The following is a 26,315-nucleotide window of genomic DNA, read 5'->3' on the forward strand; positions in this document are numbered from 1 at the left end:
AGTGCCCAACTCGAACCCTAACCCCATTGCATGTATCTTGAGCTCACTTTGAACATTTTGGTGTTATTTTGGTGGTTTTGAAGAAGAAGGAGCTTGAAGAAGGAGCAAGAGCTTGGAAAAGGCTTGTAGATCCAGAAGTTTGGCATCATTTCTGACCTATTAGAGGTATAAAGCTCCAAACTTGATCATTGCATGCTTAGATCTAGTTTTGAGGTGTTTTAGGTCATATTTTGGTCCCATACTTGAGGTCCTTTGAGTTTTAGAAGATTTTGTCCAAATGAGCTATCCTTTTTGGCTCTTGAAGGTGTTTAGAACCATAAAAATCGGATCTTGATGGTTAAGCCACAACCATGCAAGTGTTAGATGGTCACAAAGTATGTTTAAGGACTTAAATCATGTATTAACCCCCATCCATGCATGCAAAGACATAAAGTTTATAACTTTATGGTTTAGCACGTCTTAAAAGACCTGGATCTATGTGTTGGACGTTAAGACTTAATGGATTAAGTTACAAAGGAAGTCCTAAGGAAACTGACCAGTACGCTGCGCGTACTGGGTCAACCTCCTCGAACCGGTCAAGACCAACATATGTTGGGCATACGTGCTAGGTACGCCGCGCGTACGCATACAGAATGGTTACATGAGTTTTTGGGCTTTGGGTGATTGGGCCTGGGTTTGTTGGGCCTCATGGCCAACTGTGGAGTAAGGCCTTTGGGCCTAGGATTGGGATTTATGGTGTCGGGCCTCTTGAGTCTTATTGGGCCTTATTGGGCCTTAAAGTTTAAGTAATGGACTTGGGCCTTAAAGTTTAAGTAATGGACTTGGGCCTTAAAGTTTAAGTAATGGACTTGGGCCTTAAATTTATTATGGATTGGGCCTTGTGGGGAAAAAGGCCCATTAGGGCAAGGACTAGGGAACCTTGCCTTAGAGCATGAATTAGAAGTTGGGCCATAAGCGAGTCGTACTTGGGCCCAAAAACTAATTAAGGGACTTGCTATGTTTTATGAAGAGGAGTCCCGAGCCATCCGATGAGTACGATTTCGGCACACAGTTGAGGTGAGTTACCTTCCTGTAGAAGTGGCTCGAAGGAACCAATGTCGGCCCACTAGTAGATGATTATAGTAGAGATGATTGTCTTTGTGATAATTATCTGGTGTGTCAGTATCTGTTATGCTTTATATTCTAGTATGCTATGATATTATGTGATAGTGGTAGGAGGGGTGAAATAGTCCCCGTAACCGATCGAAAGGACCGAAGGGGTAGGCCAGCACCCAGATATGCTATGGAGTATATGATTTTCGTGTATATGCTAGGGTATTATGTGGTAGTGGTAGGGGGTGAAATAGTCCCCGTAACCGGTTAAAAGAGACTGAAAGGGTAGGCCAGCACCCATATATGCTCGACGGTTACCGGTTGAAAGAGACTGAAGGGGTAAGCCAGCACCCTGATATGCTAGGCGGTTCCCGGTTAAAAGTGACTGAAGGGGTAGGCCAGCACCCGGATATGCTAGCCATTATGTGTATTGTATGGTATCTGGTATGATGGGAGAACTCACTAAGCTTCTGCTTACGGTTTTTAGTTTTGGTTTCAGGTACCTCTTCTTCGAAAGGAAAGGAGTAGGCATGATCGCAGCACATCACACTATGATTTTCCGCACACGAGATCTTTGGGAGTTGTACTCTGATGATTTTTTCCTTATGACATGTTTTGATTATTGATATATTGGTTTTTGATTATGATATGGGATGACACTGTTGATGTTTTCTGACTACTGCTTTTATAATTACGCAATTAAAAATGAAATTTTTGGTCTTAAATTTTGGGATGTTACAAGTTGGTATCAGAGCCTTGGTTTGAGGGATTCGGACACACCTTCGGTGGTGTCTGGACTCAAATCGAGGGCTTGATGGATTTTTACAAGGAAAATATTTTATCTAAAATTAAGATTAAGGGTTTTTATAAGGAACAAGGAGTGTGATGCGTGCAATCGGCCGAGCTCTAGTAAGTTTTCCCCAAGATACACATACATGTTATATTATGATATGAAGTGTGAATATGTGCTTATTAGGGTTAAGGATCTAGGAAGGATTCCTTGTATACCTACTGTATGTGCTTATTGAACTACATGCTAGATTAAGTCTAAGGATCTAGGAAGGATGCCTTGTATGCCTACTGTATGTGCTTATTGAACTGCATGATAGTACCGATTAGTCAGTGATATGATGGCCTGTTTAGGATATGCCTGGTTTTGGTTACTCAATGCTCAAATGCTGCTTGCTTTGTGCTTATAAGAGTTCTAGTTATCTTTAATTAACTAGTAAACGAATACGTTAAGTTACATATTACAAGGACTAAATAATTTCAGAAGGTTAGGTCTAGCCTTATTTCGCAGCTCTTGTCTGAGTCCAACCGTTGTAGGGTAGGACCTCTCATTCGAAGAATTATCTGGTCTTAGTAATATGTAATGGTATTCGCGAGCTAGTTAGGGAGAGATAGCAGGGACTTCTTATGCACCTGATGGCAGAGAGTGGGTTGGAGATTACCCTAGGGCAAGTCTAGGATGAGATTAGTGTGGAGAGCAGAAATAAGGAAAGGGACTTGGTGAGGTCAAGGCAATCCTTGAGGAAAGTATGAATAGATATGGAAGGTAGTGTGGGCCCGTACTACTGAAAGCAGAGGATCCGTACTTGAGTCAAAGAGAACTAAGATTAAACCAGGGAACTTGTAGTGAGCATGAGGTCTCTCGATATTATGTATGAATCTAAAGATTGTGTGGTTTGTTTCAGAATGGTGAAGACACGTCACGGAGCAGGAGGTTCATGGTCTGGGACTGGTTCTGGTACGAGTTCCGAGCCGATTGATGATGGATTGCGCGAGTTCATTGCATCCGAGATTACGAGAGGCATCCCTGAGTCGACCCCGATGATTTTCGAGTCGATCAAGGAGGGTATCATTGAGCTGATGGAGGATCGCCTTAGGGCATTCAGGAGTGACATTGCACCTGGCCAGTCGGGGACTTCTACGCTCTCCTTCAAGGATTTCAGGGGATGCGGAGCACCAGACTTCTACAGGGTGAAAGACCCCATTGTGGCTAGGCGATGGATCGCAGACATTGAGTCTGCACAGGTGACGAGCTTCTTCCCGGAGGGGTCGAAGGTCAGGTTCGCTGCTGGTTATTTGAGGGAGCGAGCCAGAGACTGGTGGGAGGCAGTCAGCGATACTTTGGGAGCTCCATCCATTGAGGCTTTGACCTGGTCAGATTTTATGTCCAGGTTTCGGGCGGAGTTTGTGCCGGCTGTGGAGGTTCAGCAGCTGGCCAGAGAGTTCTTGGATATAAGATAGACTACTGAGACGGTGACGGAGATTACCGCCAAGTTCAGGGAGAGGGCCTTGTTGGTGTCTCAGTACACGGGCGATGAGGAGATGAAGAAAACCTGGTACCACGATATGCTGAGAGCTGACATTCAGAAATACGTCAGCTACTCGGCGTGCCCGACCTTGGATGATATGATAGCCAAAGCACGAGAGAGGGAGATCGATATAGAGCACATCAGGAAGAGGAAGGCAGAGACTAGGCAGACGATTGGGGTTTCGGTGAAGAAACCCAAGGGATTCGACACTAGGTCGAAGGGCCAGTAGGGGCAGAGCCGCTGTGGGAAATGCGGCAAGACGCATGAGGGAGCTTGCAGGTTAAGGGATCCGGATGCTACAAGTGCGGCAATTTGGGGAACTTTAGCAGGGATTGCACTGCCCCTACCCCCACTATTCAGACATCAGACATGCTGTGTTTTCATTGCAACCAGTGAGACCATAAAAAGGCCAACTGCCCGAGATTGTGATCAGGAGCGCCAGTGGTGGCTCCAGCTCCAGCGACCCTGCAGATTACAGATGGTTGACAAGGCAAGCCAGATGCTCCTATAGTGAGGAGCCAAGCCTTCCAGCTGACAGCCGAGGAGGCATGTGTCGCACCAGATGTGGTGACCGGTATGTTTCTTTTCCCTATCTTTCATTATATTTCAGTTTTGATATTTATGTTCCATGTATTCTGTCATAGGATCGTTCCATGTGAACGGTATCGCAGTGTTGGTATTATTTGACTCGGGAGCTACCCGATCTTTCGTTTCTCATGCACTCAGCAAGAGGGTTGCTGAGCCTTCAGGCACGTTAGATTTTCCTTTATAGGTCGAGATTGCGGATGACCGATCCATCCGGGCATCATAGGTTTATATAGATTGTGTCTTGAGGATGTATGACGAGCGTTACCTCGTGGATTTGGTTCCCATTCCTTTGTGTGGGAACAAGGTCATCATAGGCATAGATTGGTTGAGCCCTAATGGGGCGGTGATCGACTGTGAGTAGCAGTTGGTTCGGGTCAGGACCCCAAATGGGGGAGAGCTGGTGATTCAGGGTGAGAGACCGCAGCGTGGACCGGTCATGTGTTCAACAGCGAGTGTCAGATGCTACCTACAGCAGGGGTGCGCAGGTTTTGTCGCCTACGTTATGGATACCCGGGAGGAGGGTAAGCCGACAGTGAGCAATGTGCCAGTTGTGTCGGAGTACCCGGATGTGTTCCCGGAGGATTTGTCTGGGATACCTCCGGAGATACAGGTGGAGTTCAGGATTGACCTAGTTCCGGGTACGACTCTGATAGCCAAGGCACCGTATCGGTTGGCACCTCCCGAGATTCAGGAGTTGTCTACACAGCTGCTGGAGCTGTTAGACAAGGGATTTATTACGTCGAGCAGATCACCTTGGGGAGCCCCGATTCTGTTTGTGAAGAAGAAGGACGGGTCTCATAGGATGTGTATAGACTACCGGGAGCTGAATAAGGTAACAGTGAAGAACCGTTACCCATTCCCGAGGATTGACGATCTCTTCGACCAACTTCAGGGGGCATCTTGGTTTTCCAAGATCGATTTACGTTCAGGATATCACCAGATGAGAGTCAGAGATTAGGATCTACAGAAGACTGCTTTTCGGACTCGCTATGGTCACTATGAGTTCGTGGTGAAGCCATTTGAGCTCACCAATGCTCCTGTCGCGTTCATGGATCTCATGAACCACGTATGAAGACCGATGCTGGATCGGTCTGTGATAGTCTTTATTGATGATATCTTGGTTTATTCCAAGACGCAGGAGCAGCACGAGGATCACTTGAGGGAGGTGCTAGAGACACTGAGGAGGGAGAGACTTTTCACAAAGTTCTCCAAGTGCGCGCTTTGGTTGCGCGAGGTGCAGTTTCTGGGGCACCTCGTCAACCAGAATGGTATATTGGTCGATCTGGCTAAGGTGGAAGTCGTGTTGAGATGGGAGGTTCCGAGGTCTCCATCCGAGATTTGGAGTTTCCTAGGTTTGGCAGGCTATTATCGGAGGTTCATTCAGGACTATTCCAAGACAGTGGTGCCCCTGACCCGGCTGACCAAGAAGTCGGTGACTTTCCGCTGGGGGCCTGAGCAGGAGGTGGCCTTCAAGACTTTGAGGCAGAGGTTGTGCGAGGCGCCGATCTTAGCCCTGCCTGAGGGCGTTGAGGATTCCGTGGTGTACTGTGACGTGTCCATCTCAGGTTTGGGCGCAGTATTGATGCAGAGAGGGCACGTCATCGCTTACGCCTCGAGGCAGTTGAAGCCTCATGAGGCGAACTATCTGACGCACGAACTGGAGTTGGGGGCAGTTGTTTTTGCCATGAAGATTTGGCGAAACTACCTCTATGGGGTCCATTGTACCATTTACACAGATCACAAGAGCTTGAGGTACTTAATGGACCAACCAAATTTGAACATGTGACATCGACGGTGGTTGGATGTGGTGAAGGGTTACGATTGCGAGATCCTCTACCACCCAGGGAAGGCCAATGATGTGGCCGATGCACTAAGCCACAAGCCATTCGTGGCCCCGATCAGGTATATCTTCCTGAGGATGACGGTAGTAACTCTGCTTTTGGAGCGGATTCGGGAGGCTTGGCAGGAGGCTATGAAGGAGGAACACCAGAAGAGTGAGCGTATCGTGGGACAAGTTTCCTCCTTCGACTATGATAGTCGCGGGTTATTGAAACTCCATAGTAGAGTATGGGTTCCGTACACAGTCAGTGTGCGCCAAGTCCAGATGGAGGAGGCACACAAATCCATATTTTCCATCCATCACGGGGCGACGAAGATGTATAGAGATCTCTGTCCTGATTACTGGTGGCCCTGCATGAAGCAGGGTGTAGCCTGGTATGTCGAGAGGTGCTTGACCTGCAAAAAAGGTCAAGGCCGAACACCAGAGGCCTCACGACAAGACGCAACCATTGGATATCCATTGTGGAAATGGGAGGATATTACCATGGACTTCATTACGAAGTTACCACGGACGGCGCGCAGAGTTGACGCGATATGGGTCATCGTGAATCGGTTGACCAAGAGCACCAACTTCATACCGATTCAAGAGTGTATTTCGGCCGAGAAGTTGGCAGACATCTACATCTGGGAGGTAGTACCTTGACATGGGGTGCCGATTTCTATGATTTCTGACAGGGATGTGCGGTTTACTTCCAGATTCTGGAAGAAATTTCATGATGAGTTGGGTACTCGTCTGCACTTCAGCACGACTTTCCACCCGCAGAAGGATGGTCGGAGCGAGCGGACCATCCAGACTTTGGAGGATATGTTGCGGGCTTGCGTTCTAGACTTCGTTGGTAGCTGGGATACCTACCTTCCCTTGGCAGAGTTTTCCTATAATAATAGCTACCACGCCAGCATCGATCGACCTCCCTTCAAGCTGCTTTACGGGAGAAGTGCATGACCCCAATATGTTGGGGTGAGGTCGGTAAGAGAGTCATGGGGAGTACCGAGGGGGTACTCAAGATGACGGAGAAGATCCAGCAGGTCCGGAGTAGACTCCAGACAGCTCAGAGTCGGCAGAAGAGCTACGCCGATCGGACTTGGAGTTCTAAGTCGGGGATATGGTCCTTCTGAAGGTATCACCTTGAAAAGGTGTCATCCGATTCAGAAAGCGGGGCAAGTTGGGCCCCAGGTATATCGGACCCTTCAGGGTGGTAGCTCGGGTGGGCAAGGTAGCATATCGTCTGGATCTTCCGGAGGAGCTTAGACAAATCCACAATACTTTTCATGTTTTGCAGCTGTGAAAGTACATAGCCGATGACTCCGCGGTGGTTTCTTTGGAGGACATTCAGGTGGATGACAGCCTGAACTACATCGAGAGGCCTGTAACCATTCTCGACAGGAAGACAAAGGATCTGAGGAACAAGAGGGTAGAGTTGGTGAATGTGCAGTGGCAGCATCGCAAGGGCTCGAAATAGACGTGGGAACCAGAGGACGAGATGAGGGAGCATTACCCCGAGTTATTCCCAGCAGTAGCAGCAGACTTCGAGGACGAAGTCTAATTCAAGTGGGGGAGATTTGTAACGATCGGGATTTAACAGGTATTATTTTGCTATAAATCTAAGTTAAATATTGAAAATGTTGGGATGTTTGGGTGGGACGTACGCTGGGCGTACAGGATGTACGCACGGCGTACATTCATGAGGCACAGATGGAGAAGCCCCCATGCGTACGCTGGGTGTAGGGTGACTAGATGCAAACCCTAAATTTTAGTGTTTTCCCACTATTTAAACAACTTATAACCTTCAAAACCCTTATCCTCTCAGCCTCCCTTGTCCTCTCAGTACCCAACTCAAACCCTAACCCCATTGCATGTATCTTGAGCTCACTTTGAACATTTTGGTGTTATTTTGGTGGTTTTGAAGAAGAAGGAGCAAGAGCTTGGAGAAGGCTTGTAGATCCAGAAGTTTGGCATCATTTCTGACCCATTAGAGGCATAAATATCTAAACTTGATCATTGCATGCTTAGATCTAGTTTTGGGGTGTTTTAGGTCATATTTTGGTCCCATACTTGAGGTCCTTTGTGTTTTAGAAGATACTGTCCAAATGAGCTGTCATTTTTGGCTCTTGAAGGTGTTTAGAACCATAAAAATCGGATCTTGATGGTTAAGCCACAACCATGCAAGTGTTAGATGGCCACAGAGTATGTTTAAGGACTTAAATCATGTATTAACCCCTATCCATGCATGCAAAGACATAAAGTTTATAACTTTATGGTTTAGGACGTCTTAAAAGACCTGGATCTATGTTTTGGACGTTAAGACTTAATGGCTTAAGTCACAAAGGAAGTCCTAAGGAAACTGATCAGTATATTGGGCGTACCCTTGGGTACGTTGCGCGTACTGGGTCAACCTCCCCAAAGCGGTCAACACCAGCATACGCTGGGCGTACATGCCAGGTACGCCGCACGTACGCATACAAAATGGTTACATGAGTTTTTGGTCCTTGGGTGATTGGGCCTAGGTTTGTTGGGCCTCATGGCCGACTGTGGAGTAAGGACTTTGGGCCTAGGACTGAAATTTATGGTGTTAGGCCTCTTGAGTCTTATTGGGACTTAAAGTTTAAGTAATTGACTTGGGCCTTAAAGGATAAGTAATGGACTTGGGCCTTAAAATTATTATGGACTAGGCCTTGGGGGGGGGGGGCCCATTAGGGCAAGGACTAGGGAACCTTGCCTTAGAGCATGAATTAGAAGTTGGGCCATAAGGGACTCGTACTTGGGCCCAATAACTAATTAAGGGTCTTTCCATGTTTTAGGGAGAGGAGTCCCGAGCCATCGGAGGAGTACGATTTCGGCACACAATTGAGGTGAGTTACCTTCCTGTAGAAGTGGGTCTAAGGAACCAATGCCGGCCCACTAGTAGTTGATTATAGTAGAGATGATTGTCTTTGTGATAATTGTCTGGTATGTCACTATCTATTATGCTTTATGTTCTAGTATGCTATGATATTATGTGATAGTGGTAGGAGGGGTGAAATAGTCCCCGTAACCGGTCGAAAGGACCGAAGGGGTAGGCCAGCACCCATATATGCTATGGAGTATATGATTTACGTGTATATGCTAGGGTATTATGTGGTACTGGTAGGGGCGAAATAGTCCCCGTAACCGGTTGAAAGAGACCGAAGGGGTATGCCAGCACCCAGATATGCTAGGCGGTTACCGGTTGAAAGAGACCGAAGGGGTAGGCCAACACCCTGATATGCTAGGCGGTTACCAATTGAAAGAGATTGAATGGGTAGGCCAACACCTAGATATGCTAGGCAGTATGTGTATTGTATGGTATGTGGTATGATGGGGGAACTCACTAAGCTTCGTGCTTATGGTTTTCAGTTTTGGTTTCAGGTACCTCTTCTTCGAAAGGAAAGGAGCCGGCATGATCGCAACGCATCACACTATGATTTTCCGCACACGAGATCTTTAGGAGTTGTACTCTGATGATTGTTTCCTTATGACATGTTTTGATTATTGAGATATTGGTTTTTGATTATGATATGGGATGACACTATTGATGTTTTCTGACTACTGCTTTTATGATTATGCAATTAAAAATGAAATTTTTGGTCTTAAATTTTGGGATGTTTCAAAATAATTAAAATTTGACGAACGAGGAAGCGACACGTGGCACTACAGGAGTGCGACACGTGTCGCCACCAGATGCAACCTTCTTCCCTACGGCTTGGCCCATGATGCTGACATGTGTCTAAGGCGCGGCGTGCCCCATGAATTTCATATATATTTGTTGTTTTTCTTGCTTGAAAGATTGCTCAATTCCTCTCTAATCTTTCTCAAACTTTTCTGAGGCCCTAATGCCCGACTCTAGTAGTTCTTAAGTGCTAGTAGCAAAGCTCTGGAGTGCTAGAGAGCACCAAGAAATGGAGCTTTCGATTTTGAAGTTCTGCGTGCGTAATGTTCAGTTTTTCGTCAAACAACCTGTAAGTTGAGTTATGCTTCCCGTGCTTTAATTATAACTTATATTTAAGTTTATAATCATTATGTACTTATAAATAATATTTATCAACAATACCATTCGTTGTACTGACCGATCTACTTACGCGAATGATGAGAAGGTAAGATTAATGAGGTGTTTAAAGTGGATCTTTATATGCCAAACGGATCATACCTCCGATACGATTTTACCTGGTTGTTTCTTATCAGCTATATGTCAGTGTTTCGTTTGTGATTATTGATAAATATGATAAAAGCTTATAACGATTAAAGTTTATAAATACGAACAAATATTAAGGTTTAGTAATATTCATGTTTCGGTCGTTTTAAAAATGAATCTGAAGTGTCAGTTAAAGGCCTAACTTTTTCATGAGTCTTCCACTTATATCAGGTGAGTGCATAGTTATTTTCATGAACATGATTTAATACCAAAATTTATTAAAAAGTGTTAAATAATTATTGAAAGTTTATATGTGAAATTTTGAGGTTTATTATTCGGAATATCTGTTAAATGTGTATTTGATAACATGCATTATGTGAACCAGTTATGGTTAATCATTTGTTAAAATGTTTATATGATGTTATTACGTGATAATCTTAAAAATAAGTATGTTTCCTTAAAAATATTACTGCATGTTAAAATATATAATACTCAAGTTACGACAAGTGTCTTCTAAACAAGTGTTAATAGTAAAAGGCGATTACACGGATTGTAATATCGTCTAAGTTCTAAACTAAGATATATAAAGAATATTTAGATCCAGTTTTGTTGGATAAACGAATAGTAGTGTGTTGTATTGAAATAGTATGGTATAAATATGAAAATGGTTTGGAAATCCATTATAAGCATTATAATCTTACCTAGTAATAAAATAAGAATTATAAAGAATGCTTAGTTCAAGTTAAATTAAAAGAGTGTTTAGTTACACCATATGTTGTAAAAATATTACATAGACAGGAAATTCTGTTAATTACAACCTTTGTTATCTTGTCTAGTTATACACTAGGACTTAAAGGAGATGTTTAGTTCAATTAAGCTTGGATTTTGGGTAGCATCATATTGAGGGTGTGTGCGATAGGAACAAAGTAGAAATTTGTTCTATGACACTATCGCGTGCTGATGTACGGTTTACATATTGGATTCCTTTGGATAGTCAAAATTAGCAGGTCCATATCAGACAACAAGAGGGTATGTCTGGAGCATCTTCCAGAGTAGGATGACGACACTTGACATTCTAGATAGTCTTGTGAACTACGTTGCTAGTGTAGGCTCATTACCCACAGAAGTAGATGAAATGAAATACCATATTCATCAAATACTTTGATGGCTTAAGTGCATTTATGACGTATACCAGCCAAGAGAGCCCCTAGCTATGTAGTCAAACCATGGCTCTAAACGATTCATTAGGCAATATGATTCTTCTTGGTAATCGTGGACTAGGATTTGTGAGAATTGATTGCGATGGGTATGTACGAGTGAAATGTTTTATAGATACCTACGTTAAGGATATATCTCTATTGTTTGGTAATAGTTGGTTTTTGCAGGTTTGATAATTATAAGTTATTATCATAATAATATTGTGGGATTGAAAACCCTATGTGTCTCACCAAGTTTCCCAACCTAACTCACTCAATTTATATGCATCATAGGTTACATGTATAAAGCTTCCGGAACTTGATAACTTGATTAGGATGTCGATTGATTTGAGAGACAACCTGAATAGTGTTCAAGACCATCAGGTTTTTATGTTGTAACAATGGTATGTATTGATTATGACATCCTTAGAGTTTTTGTATTTTGACACAAACTCTTTACTCAAAGATATTTTAATCAAACGAAACAATTTTCACAAAATGTTTTATTATACTGGGATTTTCCGCAAACAAAAATGATATAATTTTAAAGCGTAAAGAAAAGTTTTTTTTTTGTTCTGAAAAATAGGGATGTCACAGTGGTGGTGGTGGCGTAGGTTGGTGGTAATCGAGGGAACATGAAGGAAACGACTCAATGAACTCAGATTAGGGTGTGTGGGTAGCAGTGGGCCCACTTTATTTATTATAACATTGATATTAAAATAAAAGATAAAATTGCTTAAGAAATTAATAAAAACAAATTAAAATGGCATATTAGTCATTTTAAGTTTAACGGGGATCAAATCCACATATAAATATGGTCAAAAAGACCACCAATTCAATTTTGTTTAAAAATTAGAAAAATATAAATCATACTATTTTCATTTATGGTTTTTTGGTTTGATTTTCTCGTTTTTTTTTCTTTTTTTTATCCAAACCAAACATGGAACCAAACAAAATACAAGACAACTCTGACTATAACGTCCCAAAAAATCCATCAGAGGATGTTGTGCAATCAAACCGAGCCCTTACCTTTTGAACTGGAAGCACCTCAAAAAGTTTAAACCACAATCCGTAAGCAGAAAGCTTAGTGAGTTCCGCAAAATACCACATACCATACACAGGATTGGGAATGCTATGTGCAAACCATAGTCTTACAATCATTATCTGCCATGAGCCGAATCATGGTTTTTCCTTACCATGCCAGGAGCCAACCCTGGTCTTATATACAAGTGCCTAGAGCCACTTCCTTGTCTTCCATTCAAGCATCACAAAGAAAGCTAGCTTCCTACATATAACTGTCAAGGTTAGACCCTAGTCTTGCATAAAATTGCCAGCAGCCACCACCTGGTCTTTCATACATATGCCAGGGGCCACCACCTGGTGTTCCATGCAAGTATCACAAAGACAACTAGCATCCTATGTTGTATATAGTGAGAAAACTCACCTCAATCATGAAGACAAGATAAAACACACACTCGAACCGACGATAACAAGTCTCATCTTGCTAAACATATACAAAAAAAACCCTAATTAACAATAAGGTAATAACCAACTCTTAAAAGGTCTAGGCTCACAATTAAACCTCTTTTGGGCAAAAGACGATTTTTCCCTTCTTACACAAAGTACCAACATGGTTGAACAAAAGTCAAACTGGTCAAAAAGTCAACGATCAACCCTTAGTTTACTTATGCTTAGCGTACCATACTAATCTACGCTCGGCGTAGAGCTACACTTAGCATACAGAAGGCTACACTCAGCGTAGAGCCCCTGTTTCCCAAAAACTTCTATTAAGCTCTTAATACAGCAAGTCAAACCCTCAAACTTCCATATCTGATCTAAATGAATGTCTTAATGGATAAAGTCTTTGACTTTATCCATTTTCAGGGCCAAGAAGAGCACAAAACCAAACTCTAAGTCCATATTGGCACCTTTTGCTCAAGAACTCATGCATGGATGGATGATAGTGCCCAAGATCTCATTGTTATGACTCTATAACCTCAAATGCATCAGAAGGAGGCAATCAAATGGTATGGAGTAACCCATACTCACAAGGACCAAGATTATAGGGAAAAGCATAAAACTCACAACCATACTAGATCTAACATGTACAAGAAACAAGATGAAAGCTTTATACCTTCCAAAGATAAATGTTGGCTCGTAAATCCCAGATCTACACACCTTGAAGCTTCCCACTTGATTCTATAAACACTTTATTCCTTCAAAGATCACACAAAACTCTCTAAAAGCTCCAAAACTCACAATTAGTGGTCAGGGTTTCAAAGGAACGATATGAGGTGATGGAGGATGGTTATGGGAATGATCTCAAGAAAGTTAGAGCCCTTAAATATGGCTCAAAACCATAGGGTTAGGGTTTTGTTCTGCAACGTCTACGCTCAGCATAGCATAACCGCTTAGCGTAGGTCATTAAATTCGCATCCAGAATTGAGCACCAAGACTCAGCGTAGGGGCTTTCCTACGCTCAACATAGGACCAAATTCTTAATTTCCAATTCAACTTCAAACAATCATAATTTCTTGGTTTCAACTCCGTTTTCAGAGTTCTTTATATGCACAGAAAGGTATTGACAAGCCCCACAATTCTATCTAGTTACTTTTGGCTTAACACATGTCGAACTAAAACCATAGTCCACGCAATAAGTCTGAAATATTACTTTTCCCCTTTTACCCCTTCAGCTCTAAAGTACAATTCAAGGTTTCAAATCACTTATCAAATATCATCATCATCCAATAGGGTCTACACTTTATTCCTTTGAAGCCCAAGGCCTTTACATGTTCGAATTACAGTCCAAACTCCCAAAATAAGATACATCCCGGAACTGGATGTTACAGTGACCAATTTGAAACCGAAACCAAATAAACCAAATTTTAAGGTTAAAAATAGAATTTAAAACATAAATTTTCCAAACATAAAATCTAAAGTTTCAAATATAAAATATAAAGTTTCACATGAAATATAACGGAAGTCGATCTATCCGAGAAATATGAAATATCAAAACATATTTTTATTTTTTCTATTTAATTTTATAATATAAAGAAATATTATATTTAACTTATAAAAAAAATTAATTAAATTCATTAATTTGTCTTGGTTTGGTCCGAATTCCACAAGACCATAACTTAAACCATAAAGCAAATTCGTAATTTGGTTTGGTTTAAAACCAAAACGAAAACTAAATTTAAAACTAGGTTTGGTCGGGTTTCAGGTTTGATTTTCGTTTCTTTAATTTCGCCCACACCTGGTTGGCACAATATTTGTGAAATTTACCAAAGTAATATCGTTTTGAAAAAAAAATCCAAATAAAAAACTATAGATTTCATCAACAAAAATGCAGGTTTACTTGTGAAGATTCAAAAAAAGATAATATCATCAAAGTGCTTATATGTTGTAATTTTTCCCGATTAACCCCAAGTTTATTTTTTCCCCAGAAACACTTTGCATTTTTTCATTTTTTGTTTGGTCTTTTAGCAATTTTTTCTGAAAAAAGCTTGTCAAATGTGGGGGTTTTGGGGGAAAACAAATTAAGGTTTTTTCTGAAAAAAATAAAATGTTAGAGGGTGTTTTTTAGGAAAAAATAAAAAAGAATTCAAGGTCTTATGAGGAAAAATAATAAAGTTATAGAATCTTCATATCCATATGAGAAATCATTTCGAAAATTGTGAGAAATCCACTTTTTTTTTTTTTTATCATTTTTATAAATCAAAACTACACCATCAAACTTTATTTTGCTATGAAAATGATATTTTATGATTCCTACCATAAGAAACTTTTACGAGAGAATTTTCAGATGGATCTCAAGATTTTATAGTGTCATCTATGAAATCTTCATATGCGATCTAAAAAATCCTTTCAAACATGGTGAAAAATCTTTTTTTTTTTTTTTTTTTTTTTTTTTCGCGGGTCAAAACTATAAGCCTTTTTGTTGTGGTTTTGGTTTTTGCATGTTTATGAGCAAACCCAAACCAACAAACCGAGAAACCGACTAAAACCGATGAAACCGAAACCGAAAAAACCGAAACCGAAAAGTCGGGTTCGGTTTCGGTTTTTACCCAGAAACCGACCCATCTAACCCGAGAAACCGACCCATACTTAAAACCGACAAACCGCTCCAAGAAACCGACCCATCCAACCCGAGAAACCGACTCATACTTGATTATTTTTTTTATTATAATAGACTATTTCAGGCTTTGGTTGTAACTTGTAATGGACTATTTGGTTGTAAGACTCATGTTTTTTAAGTATTTAACTTCAATTTGGGGTTTTTGAAGTATTTTACTTCTTGCTTCATTTCTGCAAAATGGGTTAAAACCCAAAACCCATGGGTTTAAACCCAGAACCCGCGAGTGTATAGGTTGAACCCAAGAAACCGAAAAACCGACCAAACCGACCTCAGAACCCAAGAAACTGATCCTATTGGGTTCTGAAAACCAAAAACCGAACATTTATGGGTTGGGTTGGGTTTGGGTCCAAAACCGACCATGCACAACCCTATTTAACACATACACACACACAAAAAAAAAAAAAACCCTCAACAAATTGTTGTTTTTTTTTTTTTTTAATTTGATTTTTTTTTCATAGCGATATCATTTTAGTTAATTTCTCAAACATTGTGGCAATTTTACACGTTTCATTTGCAAAATTGATGATTGTTTTGCTAAAACTCTTTAATTTTTGCTTAAATCTTGAGAAGTTATAGATGGAATTAATTCGATTGTCTTAAAAGAATTTTGTAAGAATTATCGGTGGTATACTTGTGTGTAAGGTGATATGCATTCGCGTACCAGTCAAACCTTATATTATATTACATGTATTCGCAACCATATATAGCATAATGGTCATAAACTTGAGAATGGATGTAATATTAGATGATATTTCATATTATTTGATGTGAGTGCAAGGAAGGTTTGCTTATAGCATAAGCGCCATAAAAACCCTATAACAACGACGCTTGTCAATATAATTTCCCTTTTTGAAGCCAATTCAACGAGGAATTGAGAAGAGATTTTGCTGTTTCCTTCCTTGTTTGGTAAGAATAATAGAATGAAGTGGTTACAATGTTTACTTACTTACTTGACAAGAGAGGTGATGCAAATGGGCTCAAAAACGACGACGTGGCATGTTGCAATAGTAGTTCACCATTAGTGAAGCCCAAAAAACGACATATGGTGTTATTGGAAATCATTAGAAATCTTAGGAGAATCACACGCATCTGTATTATTTGCTCAAGTTTTGAGATTAATTTTGGCCATTTGTCTCGTCTAATTTTGTTGGCTCTCAAGAGGTTTTGTGTTCTCTCTCGTTCTCTATGTATGTGTGTGTGTTTTTTTTAGTTATGAATATCAATTTTATAATATAAAAATGACAAACTTTGTTATAATTTTTTTTTTCAAAATAATTAAATTCTTAAAAATATAAAATCAACACCGTTCATTTATGAATAAAACATCGAAGCAGAACTTTAAAAAATTCTATAGTTATATATTTATATGTATATCAATAGAGCATAACAAATTGTAAATTTCAATATATTTGGGTTTTTTAATAAGCCTTAAAAAACCAACACTTTTCTTTATTGAATACAACATATTCATCAACAAACACATGCCACAAACTTTCTTACTTTTATATCTATATATTTATAGAGCATAAAAAGTTATAACTTTTTATAAATTTATTCTTTTTCAAAAAAAGAATGAAGCCTTAAAAATAAAAAATATCATCAATGAATAAACTGCTAAAAACTTCGTCGTTTAGCGTTAATAATCTATTTGTAGAGCATAAAAAAGATATAAATTTAGGTATATATAAGGCTAAACACACGACTGATGAGTGTCTGTGTCTGGAATCCGGCACAATTAAAATTTATTTTTTCAGAATAATAGTAAACTGAAAAAAACATTGACTAATTAGAAATTATTATTTTCAGACGTGCTTCCCAAACTCTTATCCGTAAAAGGATAAAAATACTGCATTACTTGTAAGACCTCCAAATGGAGCTTGATAATGACACTACAACTCCTATCAAAACAGTTCTTGAATTCTTTTTCCTTTTTTTTTTTTTTTTTTTTTTTACAGATTTACTCAGTTAGCATATATCCATTCATAAATCCACAAAGACCTCAACGCGTCTTGTTACAAACCAAATGGGAAAGAGTGATATTCAGTCAAGTAATTACCAAGAACACCATAAACAAATAATTAATCAAATCAATTAGCCATGAATCAAGACTAGATATAATTTAATAAACCTAAAAGCCAAAAGAAAATTGGAAAAAAAAAATTAGCTATAGGTAGGCAAATTGAATGATCTTTCCCCAAAACCATAATCCAGATGAGAATTAACCAAAGTAGCAGGTGGTGTATCAAGATTTTGTTGAACTGATGCGAACCCATGATTATGATTGTTAAACTCTTGCATGAATCCATCAAGATCACCAAATCCACCCAAGAATCCTCCACCAGAATTCGCTCCAACCCATATATCTTCCTCCCCTTTGATCTTCTCCCTCACCTCCATTCCAGCCTGCAAAAGATTCGATCTTTTATGGGGTTGTTTTCTTGTCTTCGGTTTCTTCTTCTCAGTTGGTTTTCCGGTGAGCCTTTGGACCAATTCCCTGAAGTTTGCGACATCTGTTTTGATGATCTCTGGTGCGAATATGTGAATTATGCGAATCTTGGGTTTGATTTTGGAGATGATGTGAGAGTGTTTGTGCATGGTGAGGGGTTTTGTGGTTGGGGAACATGTGTGTGTGTGTTTCTTGTTGATCATCATCTGCTCCATGGTACACATTGTGTGAGTGGGGGGAAGGTGGGATATGATATGGTTTAGAGAAGAAGAAATGGAAGGATATGGAGGGGTTTTATAGGGTTTTTTTTAATTATTTAAAGAATCCAGAGATTTGTTTATTGTAGGAGGAAGACAATTGGGAAGATATGAAAAGTAAAACAAGCTGTAGAAAGAGAGTGACCGGCAAACAAAAACTACTGAATTTTTTTCAAATTGTACTCTAAAAGTATTAGTTAATTGTATTTTACATTAAATGTGTATTTGTTCCATAACATTTTATTTCTTTCTTAATTCATGTAACAAAATAATTTTTATATAAAATATGCAATAATGTCCCGTTTTATAATTCAAACATAATATAATTTACGTTTAACCTAGCGACTTGAAACCATCACATTGGTGCATAACACAGTTCCAAATATGAAATATATATATATATATATATATATATATATATATATATATATATATATATATATATATATATATATATATATATAATGGAAATGGTCCTTGGTAAATTTGCATGTATGGCATCATTAAAGATTTTCTCCGTGTGTAGAACAGGATTTTTGAAGGTACATTTACATTGCAGTCCACAGTGTTTGTTATTATATCATGTCCAAATTGACACTTTTCTCCTTCCCCCATCACTTTTTCTTGTTTACCTCCCATCATTTTCATTTGCTTTCCAATTTTAAATTTAGTTTTGACGGAAATACAGACTTTTAACTTATGACAACGTAGAGAAGAAGATTCATATACATTTTCATTAACAAAGTTTTACAAGAGTTGGTGTATTGACATCTTGATTATTCCTTTATATGTGATAGAATTCGTTTTCTTATATAACAAGAAGCACATGATTTGAAAACTATAGCAAAAACTATATAAAACTGTCAACAGACATCCAAGTAATGTTTTACTATATACACTTGCGATGATTTTTATACTCGAAATGCATTTTAATGTAATGTTTGAGTAATTACTATATACAATTTTATATTATATCATCTAAACAATGATTGTATCAATATATAGAGTAAGATGATCATAGTTGCCCACTTGCATTATTTACCCAAATTAGATGGTTATTGATTAATAGAAATCATTTAGTGGTTATTAATTAATAATTATACATTCTTTTTTAACGTTAAGTCATCCTAAGAATGAAACATAAGAGATTCAAACTTGGAGCAATTCTTAAAAAGTGATTTAATTCTCAAGTGATCATCAATATAATAAAAAATGGCATATTTTAATAATAGATAGTCATAAAATGACTATATATGATGTGTAACAAATAAATTATTCTTTTTTTCTATTAGCACAAGATGATAACTAATAACAATCGATCGGAATTGCAAAATGGCTCATCTATATATGCTTCGTTTTCTTTTCTTTTTTTTCTTCTTCTTTTTTTTTTTTGGTTTTTTTATTACATTTTGAAATATGGTTACTCATTTCGCAATTCGAAGCCTTTTGACGGAAATCCAACATGGAATGATTTTAGACATAGAAAAACTTGAGTATTTTTCTAAATATTACTATTTTTGTATAACTGAGTAAGCACACACCTTAAGTTTTGAACCCTCAACTATTTGTGAAGTGATATATTTCCAACACAAATGATATTGTTAGGCCGAAAGCTTTTTGATAAGAAAAATTAAATTGTTTTCTACTTTTTATGCCTACAAATGTTTCTACCCAATAAAATTATCACAAGTGTCATCATTCCATATTTTTTTAACTAACTAATTAAGGCTATATTAGGAATATATCAAACAAAATTTAATTGAATGGTGATTTGTTATAATTTTAGTGGGTAGGAATAAATGTAGGCATAAAATGTAGGATGTAATTTAATTTCTCTTTTGGTAAATATTACTATTTAACAAAATATTTTACTTGTATTTACATTTTGCAGTTTAAGTAGTCACAATTTTCATATGAATTATTGTTGTGTGTATTTGATTTAAGTAATGTTTGTATTCTCATGTTTGATCACCATAGAGATGTATTTACACATAAAAGCATCAATTTTCCTATTGTACAGGATTTTGTAATTTGGGAGATTTTCAATTTGCTAACGGTGAAATAGCGATTACAGGAGCAGTCATGGGCTAAGGAGGTAGATTTCCACTCGTTGAGCTTTTGCATTCGTGGAGCTTTTGATTAACAAAGAGAAGATAACAACATTAAAAGAGAGGACAAATTATTTAATTTAAAACAAATATACAAATCTTTTGTGGATGTTATTTATATTGAATGTGCAACATCCGACTTATGCAAAATCATGCAAGCATCTTACGTGCTTGTCACTATCCTTATTTCAAGTTCAGTGTTTTATTTTCTTTTAAATGTCTAGTATTTTTCTCTTATTGAATTAGTCTAGATAGTGGGTAGTTATCCCATTCTATTGATCGCTTCGATTATTCTTTCATTTAATCTAAAGTCGGATGCTACGTCGAATTTACTTCATAGATTAGTCGGACTCGATTCGATATAACCACTAGAGTTGGAATAATATTTATCTTTGTAGTCATTACTGAAAAAATGGTAATGATGGAAATGAACAAATTAGCTCAACTACTTAGATACTTAGTAACCTTGTGACTTTCCCTAATCCAAGTGCGAGTCTTATGGTTCCTGTAATATAGGCCTCTACTACCTTTCATACATACTCATACTCATCCCAAGAATTGTCTCGAAGTTCACTAAGTTACCATAAACGAAAGCTACACAGAGCTCAACACATGGAATAACGTAATTTAGGAAATTATATTGCTTCTTAGACGATTATATTGTTATTTCAAATTATCATACATCACGTCTTTTACATGGACTATATAGGATAATACTACTTATATGGTTCATTCCTTCAAGTATTTCCGACAAGCAATTCCAAATTCATGTCCTCTTGTTTCCTCATCAAGTTTGGCCTTTACCTTCGATGGCACATTCGGCCTTGCTGCTTCGTTTTTCTTTGGGCAATCTTTAAAAATATAACCATTGTCTCCACATCCGTAGTGTACTCTATCATTGTACGTACAATCCTTGGAATGGTGACCGGTCCTTCCACACTTACAACATGTCACTTTTCCGTCAAATTTTCCGAAGTGCTTTTTCTTGCACTTCTCGCACCACTTGGCTTCACTGTTACCACCTGACTTCTTGTCATCTGGGTGAGACTTTTTGAATCTCCCTTTCTTATTGGATCTTGAAGTCCCCTCCAGCTTCATTTTCTCTCCTTTCCCGGCTTTTTCCGGACCCTTCTCTCTGATCTGGGTCTCTACGTTCTTAGCTGCCCAGATGACTGCTTTCAGAGTAGTTGCTAGCTTCACCATTGGCCCATAATCTATTGGTAGTCCCATAGAAAACATGTTTACCTTGGAAAGTTCGGTAGGGACCAAGTTAGGAACTAGCTTCATCTTCTTAGTGAAAGTTGCAGCATACTCGCTGACACTCATTTTTCCTTTCTTCAAATTCTGGAATTCATTGTGAATCTCCAGAATATCTTGTTCAAAGCAGTACTCTCTCTTTAACCGCACAAAGAATTCTTCCCACAAAATCTTCTTCGCTTCTCCCTTTGGAATAGAATCTGCCAACAACTTCCACCAGCTCAATACGTTGGTCTTCAGTTGTTTGACCGCTAAAATGGTCTTTTGTCCATCACTACAGTCACAGTTATCAAACACCATCTCCATCTCGAATATCTAATCCATGACTTCTACAGGTGTTGGGGTTCCAGAAATACTTGGCGGCTTGGATGTCATGAAATCCTTGTACTTACATCTATGCCCACCGTTCTTTTCGTCGGGTTGGTTTCTTCTAACCACTTAGGGTTCCATACGACTCACTGTTATATTTCCTTCCTCAGATTGCTCCTCATTAAGCTCAGGTTGCACAACTAGTGCAGTAGGCTCTCTTTCATTTTCTCGAATGAGGTGTCTCATTTCTTCCCTCTATTCGGCTAACAAAGCCCTAATCATCGCTATTGTAACAGGTTCGACTATTGGCACTGCTTCATGTGCACATTCGATCCCTCGAAGCTTAGGCTGACGGTTTCTGTTATCGTTTCCCAATCCGCTTCGACTCCTCATCATGACGTTCTATACATCAAAGTAGCCATTCAATGTACTGAGACGAGAATATAGATAGGAAAGTTTTAGACATGTAATCCTCCTTACTACTCCGAAAGATTATATGTCAGTTCTAATATCGTAATTAAACGTTTAGAAACCTTAACACATACAATTTTCTAATTCTAGGTCGGCAACAGACCATAAACCTAATAATAGCAATTAGATAGGCAACGTAATGCATGTTTGGTGGGATGTCAAGTCCACCAAACAAATTACACCATTTGTTTTCAAACAAAACGTAATATAATGGCAAAAATTGGTATCGATCCTCGGGGAAATGGTTGTATTCAATCACCAATACAATCCAATAGAACTAGTGTAATAAAACTAACAAACTACAATTAAACTAAAGGGGGGGGGGGAGGGGGGTTCATGATTGCTTGAAAACTAAAAGACTTAAATAACTAAAAAGCTTGCAATTAAGTAAAATGGTGAGATACTCAAATATTGGAGATAATTGGTCAACCAAGGCAATTAAACACAATGAACATTTGTGTGTTTATCATTAGGGTTCAATATGAATCTTATCATTCACCCTAAATTGGTTATAGCAATCTTGAAGCATGATATGCCAAGATTCCTCATATGTAGTCTGGGGGTTGGGGAATCCCACAACACACTTTCTTAATCAAAATCAAGGATTCAATTGAAGCAAATGAACCCAAGAAAGTCGATTAGCCTTAAGAATGAAGGAATCCCCAATTCCTAGAGGATGTCAATGCTTACACATCCATAAACGAGCCATGATTCATAAGCTAGAGATGATTTCTACCATCATAAAGCCCTTTTTCTAAGTAAATTCAATGATTCAATGCTAAACCAAAGAAATAAACCAACAATTGCTCATTCAAGTACCAAGCTCATAATCAAAGTATTAAACAAGCATAAGAAATATGAACTGGAGTCATAAACATAAGATAATGACAATCAAGCATGAATCCTTCAAAACTCACAAATATCCAAGGATTTTAGCCAAAGTTAATCAAAATAAAGAAACTAGCCACTCATGGAAACAAGATAACAATCACAAAAATGTTTTTGCATCAAGAAACTAACAATTACTTAGAAAGATGAGAAGAATGTGTATCAAGCTCCTAAAAATCACCTCCAATGCTCTCTAATGGTGTCATATAAAAGTATGAGCTGCTAGACCTAACCCCCAAAGTAAATCATGAGCAAAATGACCAAAATGCCCCAAATTGTGCAGTTGCGCGGGTACCGTTGCAAGTGTTGCGTGACTGAGACTTCACCCTCGCAAGTGTTCTACACTACACCACTCCACTACTCAAGATTCCCTTGGTCCCCTCCACACCTCACATGATTCAAATTTGGTCAATCATCTTTAAGCTTAAAATATAGATAGTCCAAGCCCAAAATAAGAATCCAAGACCCATCATCATAACTCCACTTCATCCAAGTCTGCAACATTTTAAGCCCAAATCTTCTTTGATGGATCTGTAGAGCCCAATGACGCCTATAAAGCCCATAAAACCCGTCTCCAAGTTAATCCACAACCACAACGAGCTCCAAAACCATACAAAATACCTCATGCAAAATAGAAAGTACCCAACATGATCCATGACAAAGAAAATAAAGAATATACAATGCAATACTAATAAAAAGGGCTAAAAATTCCAATATAAACTATAAAAAGAAGGTAATAAAATAAGCTATCAAATCACCACAAGCTTAAAACTAATTTGTCCTCAAGTTAGATAAAGACTAAAATGAGCTCGGGATGAGCTAAATTAAAAAGGAAAAAAGAAAGATACCATAGAACTTGGTCAACATCAGTCAACATGGTCAGAATCAGTCTTGCATGGACCATGCGCATCTTCAAAATGCTCCCCACTTTAGAGCCATAAACCACATTCTCGAACCACTTGAAGGGAGAATAGATCATGTCTGGATGTAGCCGCGGTGTGCAATACAAAGGAACATAGATGATGCGCACAGTGGGGCCACTTTAATATCACCACTGCAAACCATAATGCATGAAGGAAAGGCGCCTCTTAACACATGATGATTCCTACATTTGTCAGGATAATGTGTATAGTAACGAAATAGGGTTCACAACACGGACTCCGGGCGAACATCCGGCTTCAGGAATTTCTCCTTTGTACTGTCCTTTACCTTCTATTGTCTCATATTCATTGCCTTTCTCACCAAAATCAAAAATAAAATAAAATAAGAAAAATCTACTCAACCTAAATCTTCAATCTTGAACTTCGTTATTTGGTCTGCAACTTCCTCGCTGCTCGATCTTCTGTCTTCTTACTTCTCTCTTCTTTTCTTTTCTTTTTTTTATGGAGAGAAGTCTTGAACTTGGATTCTCGTTCTTCTTTTTGTGTTGCTTCTTTGTTTTTGGTGGTTTTCTTTAATCTTCTTCATTGTCCCTTTTTTTCTTCGCTTTTCTAATTTCTCCATTTTTTGTTTTGATTGTGTTATATTCTTGGAAGGTCAAAGGAATTTCACCATAAAGCATAGGAGTCCAATAGTGTGAAATAGAGTAATGGACAGAGTCTAACATGAACACCTAATGATCATTGACAATGTGTCAAGATCTACTAAAAAGGGTTGGGAATGACTAAAAAATGGGTGTTACCGAATAACTTGGTCCCAAAAATGTGAATTAGGGGACCCACCTCAAAATTCATCAAGCAACTCAATGCAAGGTGTGATAAAAAAATATCTATCTAACTATTTAATCTCGACACATAGAAAAATGATGACTTAAATCTTAAAAGGTGGTGGGAATCTAACTTAGCAAGGCACAGACGAGACTCGGGAGTACTAAGGGGTATTCCTCCCAAAAACAAGATGCGAATCTTCAATGTCTTCAAATGCCTTACCGGGCTAATTCTTTTCTTGCACACATCGGCCTAACCCACCACATCTGTAACATCCATAAAATTTTCAAAGATTTTAAACTTTTCAAAACCAAACCAAGTGTATCAATTGTTTACAAAATCATCCAAACATATGTGATTCACAAATTGTTTACCAAAAATAAATCCATATCAGAGTTTGCCCAGAAACCAAAATCACAAATCGGGGAAGTGTACGATCATGCCTTCGCCTTCCCGTGCTCGTCAGAAGTACTTGAAACAATAATCGATAAATGTAAGCTTGATGGCTTAGTGAGTTACCCCCAAAATACCAACATATAACATCCAGTAAAAATAATAACAAACAACATTTATAATGAGCCTTCAGCCTAACTGGACCGCCTCCTATGGGCTTACAGCCTATCTGGACCGCTCCCGAGCCTTCGGCATGACTGGACCGCCCCCTACGGGCCTACAGCCTATCCGGACCGCTCGCCAGGCCTTCGGCATGACTGGACCGCCTCCTACGGGCCTACAGCCTATCCGGACCGCCCCGGCTATGTTGGCCTTCAGCACAAAGCAGGACCGCCTCAACCCAACCACCAAACAAATAACCATGTGCACATAAATAACAGATGCTAGCATATACATAACAGTTAAACCGATCTAACAGATCATCAATCATAGCAACATCCTATATCCAGAATACCGACCTAACCAGGTCACTAACAGCATACAAGCATACTATAACCAGGATAACAATCCAAAGGGCTGGCATTGGTGCCATAGACCCTGTTGATATAGTGAGGATAACTCACCTTGCAAGTAGTGCAGAACTGAACTGAGAGTCTCCAACTGCTACCTCACCGACAACCTCGACCGTCTAAATGGTGAATACTAAATTAATAATGGAATATAAAATTGTCAAAGGGCCTTATTGTCCATTTCCCAAATTGGGCCCAAGGCCCAATATCAACCCACTAATCCGAGTCCGATGCACAAGCCCAAAAATGGCCCAATTTTCCTAATTGGGCCCAACCCTTAATTTGGCCTTACCATAGAATCCTTAAATAGTCTAACCCACTTCAAATATCCAGGGCCCATCAAGGCTCAAATCCAAATAGTCTAAATAGTCCAACCGCAGCCCAACCCGAAGCCCACAATCAAAAGTCCAATTCTGAGGATGTACGCGGGGGCGTACTCCTCCTGTATGCTGGGCGTACGCGATGTTTCACTAAAACCTTAATAAGTGCTTAATGGCTTAAGCACTTAAGCCCAAATTCCAGATCCATCGACCAAAGGTGCTATAGAACCATAAAGTTTCGGACTTTATCACTTTGGACGTCCAGAAAGTTC

At 39.0% G+C, this 26,315-nt stretch overlaps 1 protein-coding gene across 1 annotated transcript; it reads right to left on the reverse strand.

Moving 5' to 3' along the window:
* Positions 1-17,284: 17,284 nt before the first annotated feature.
* On the reverse strand, positions 17,285-18,051 carry LOC145138399 (VQ motif-containing protein 25-like). Its single transcript, XM_079072494.1, has one exon. It carries the CDS (start codon positions 17,987-17,989, stop codon positions 17,480-17,482), a length of 510 nt encoding a protein of 169 aa, XP_078928620.1. The 5' UTR covers positions 17,990-18,051; the 3' UTR covers positions 17,285-17,479.
* Between the last annotated feature and the right edge of the window lie 8,264 nt (positions 18,052-26,315).

Source organism: Lactuca virosa, chromosome 9, assembly GCF_052849685.1.
Source record: "Lactuca virosa cultivar CGN04683 chromosome 9, Lactuca_virosa_CGN04683_v6, whole genome shotgun sequence".
Lineage (NCBI taxonomy): Eukaryota > Viridiplantae > Streptophyta > Magnoliopsida > Asterales > Asteraceae > Lactuca > Lactuca virosa.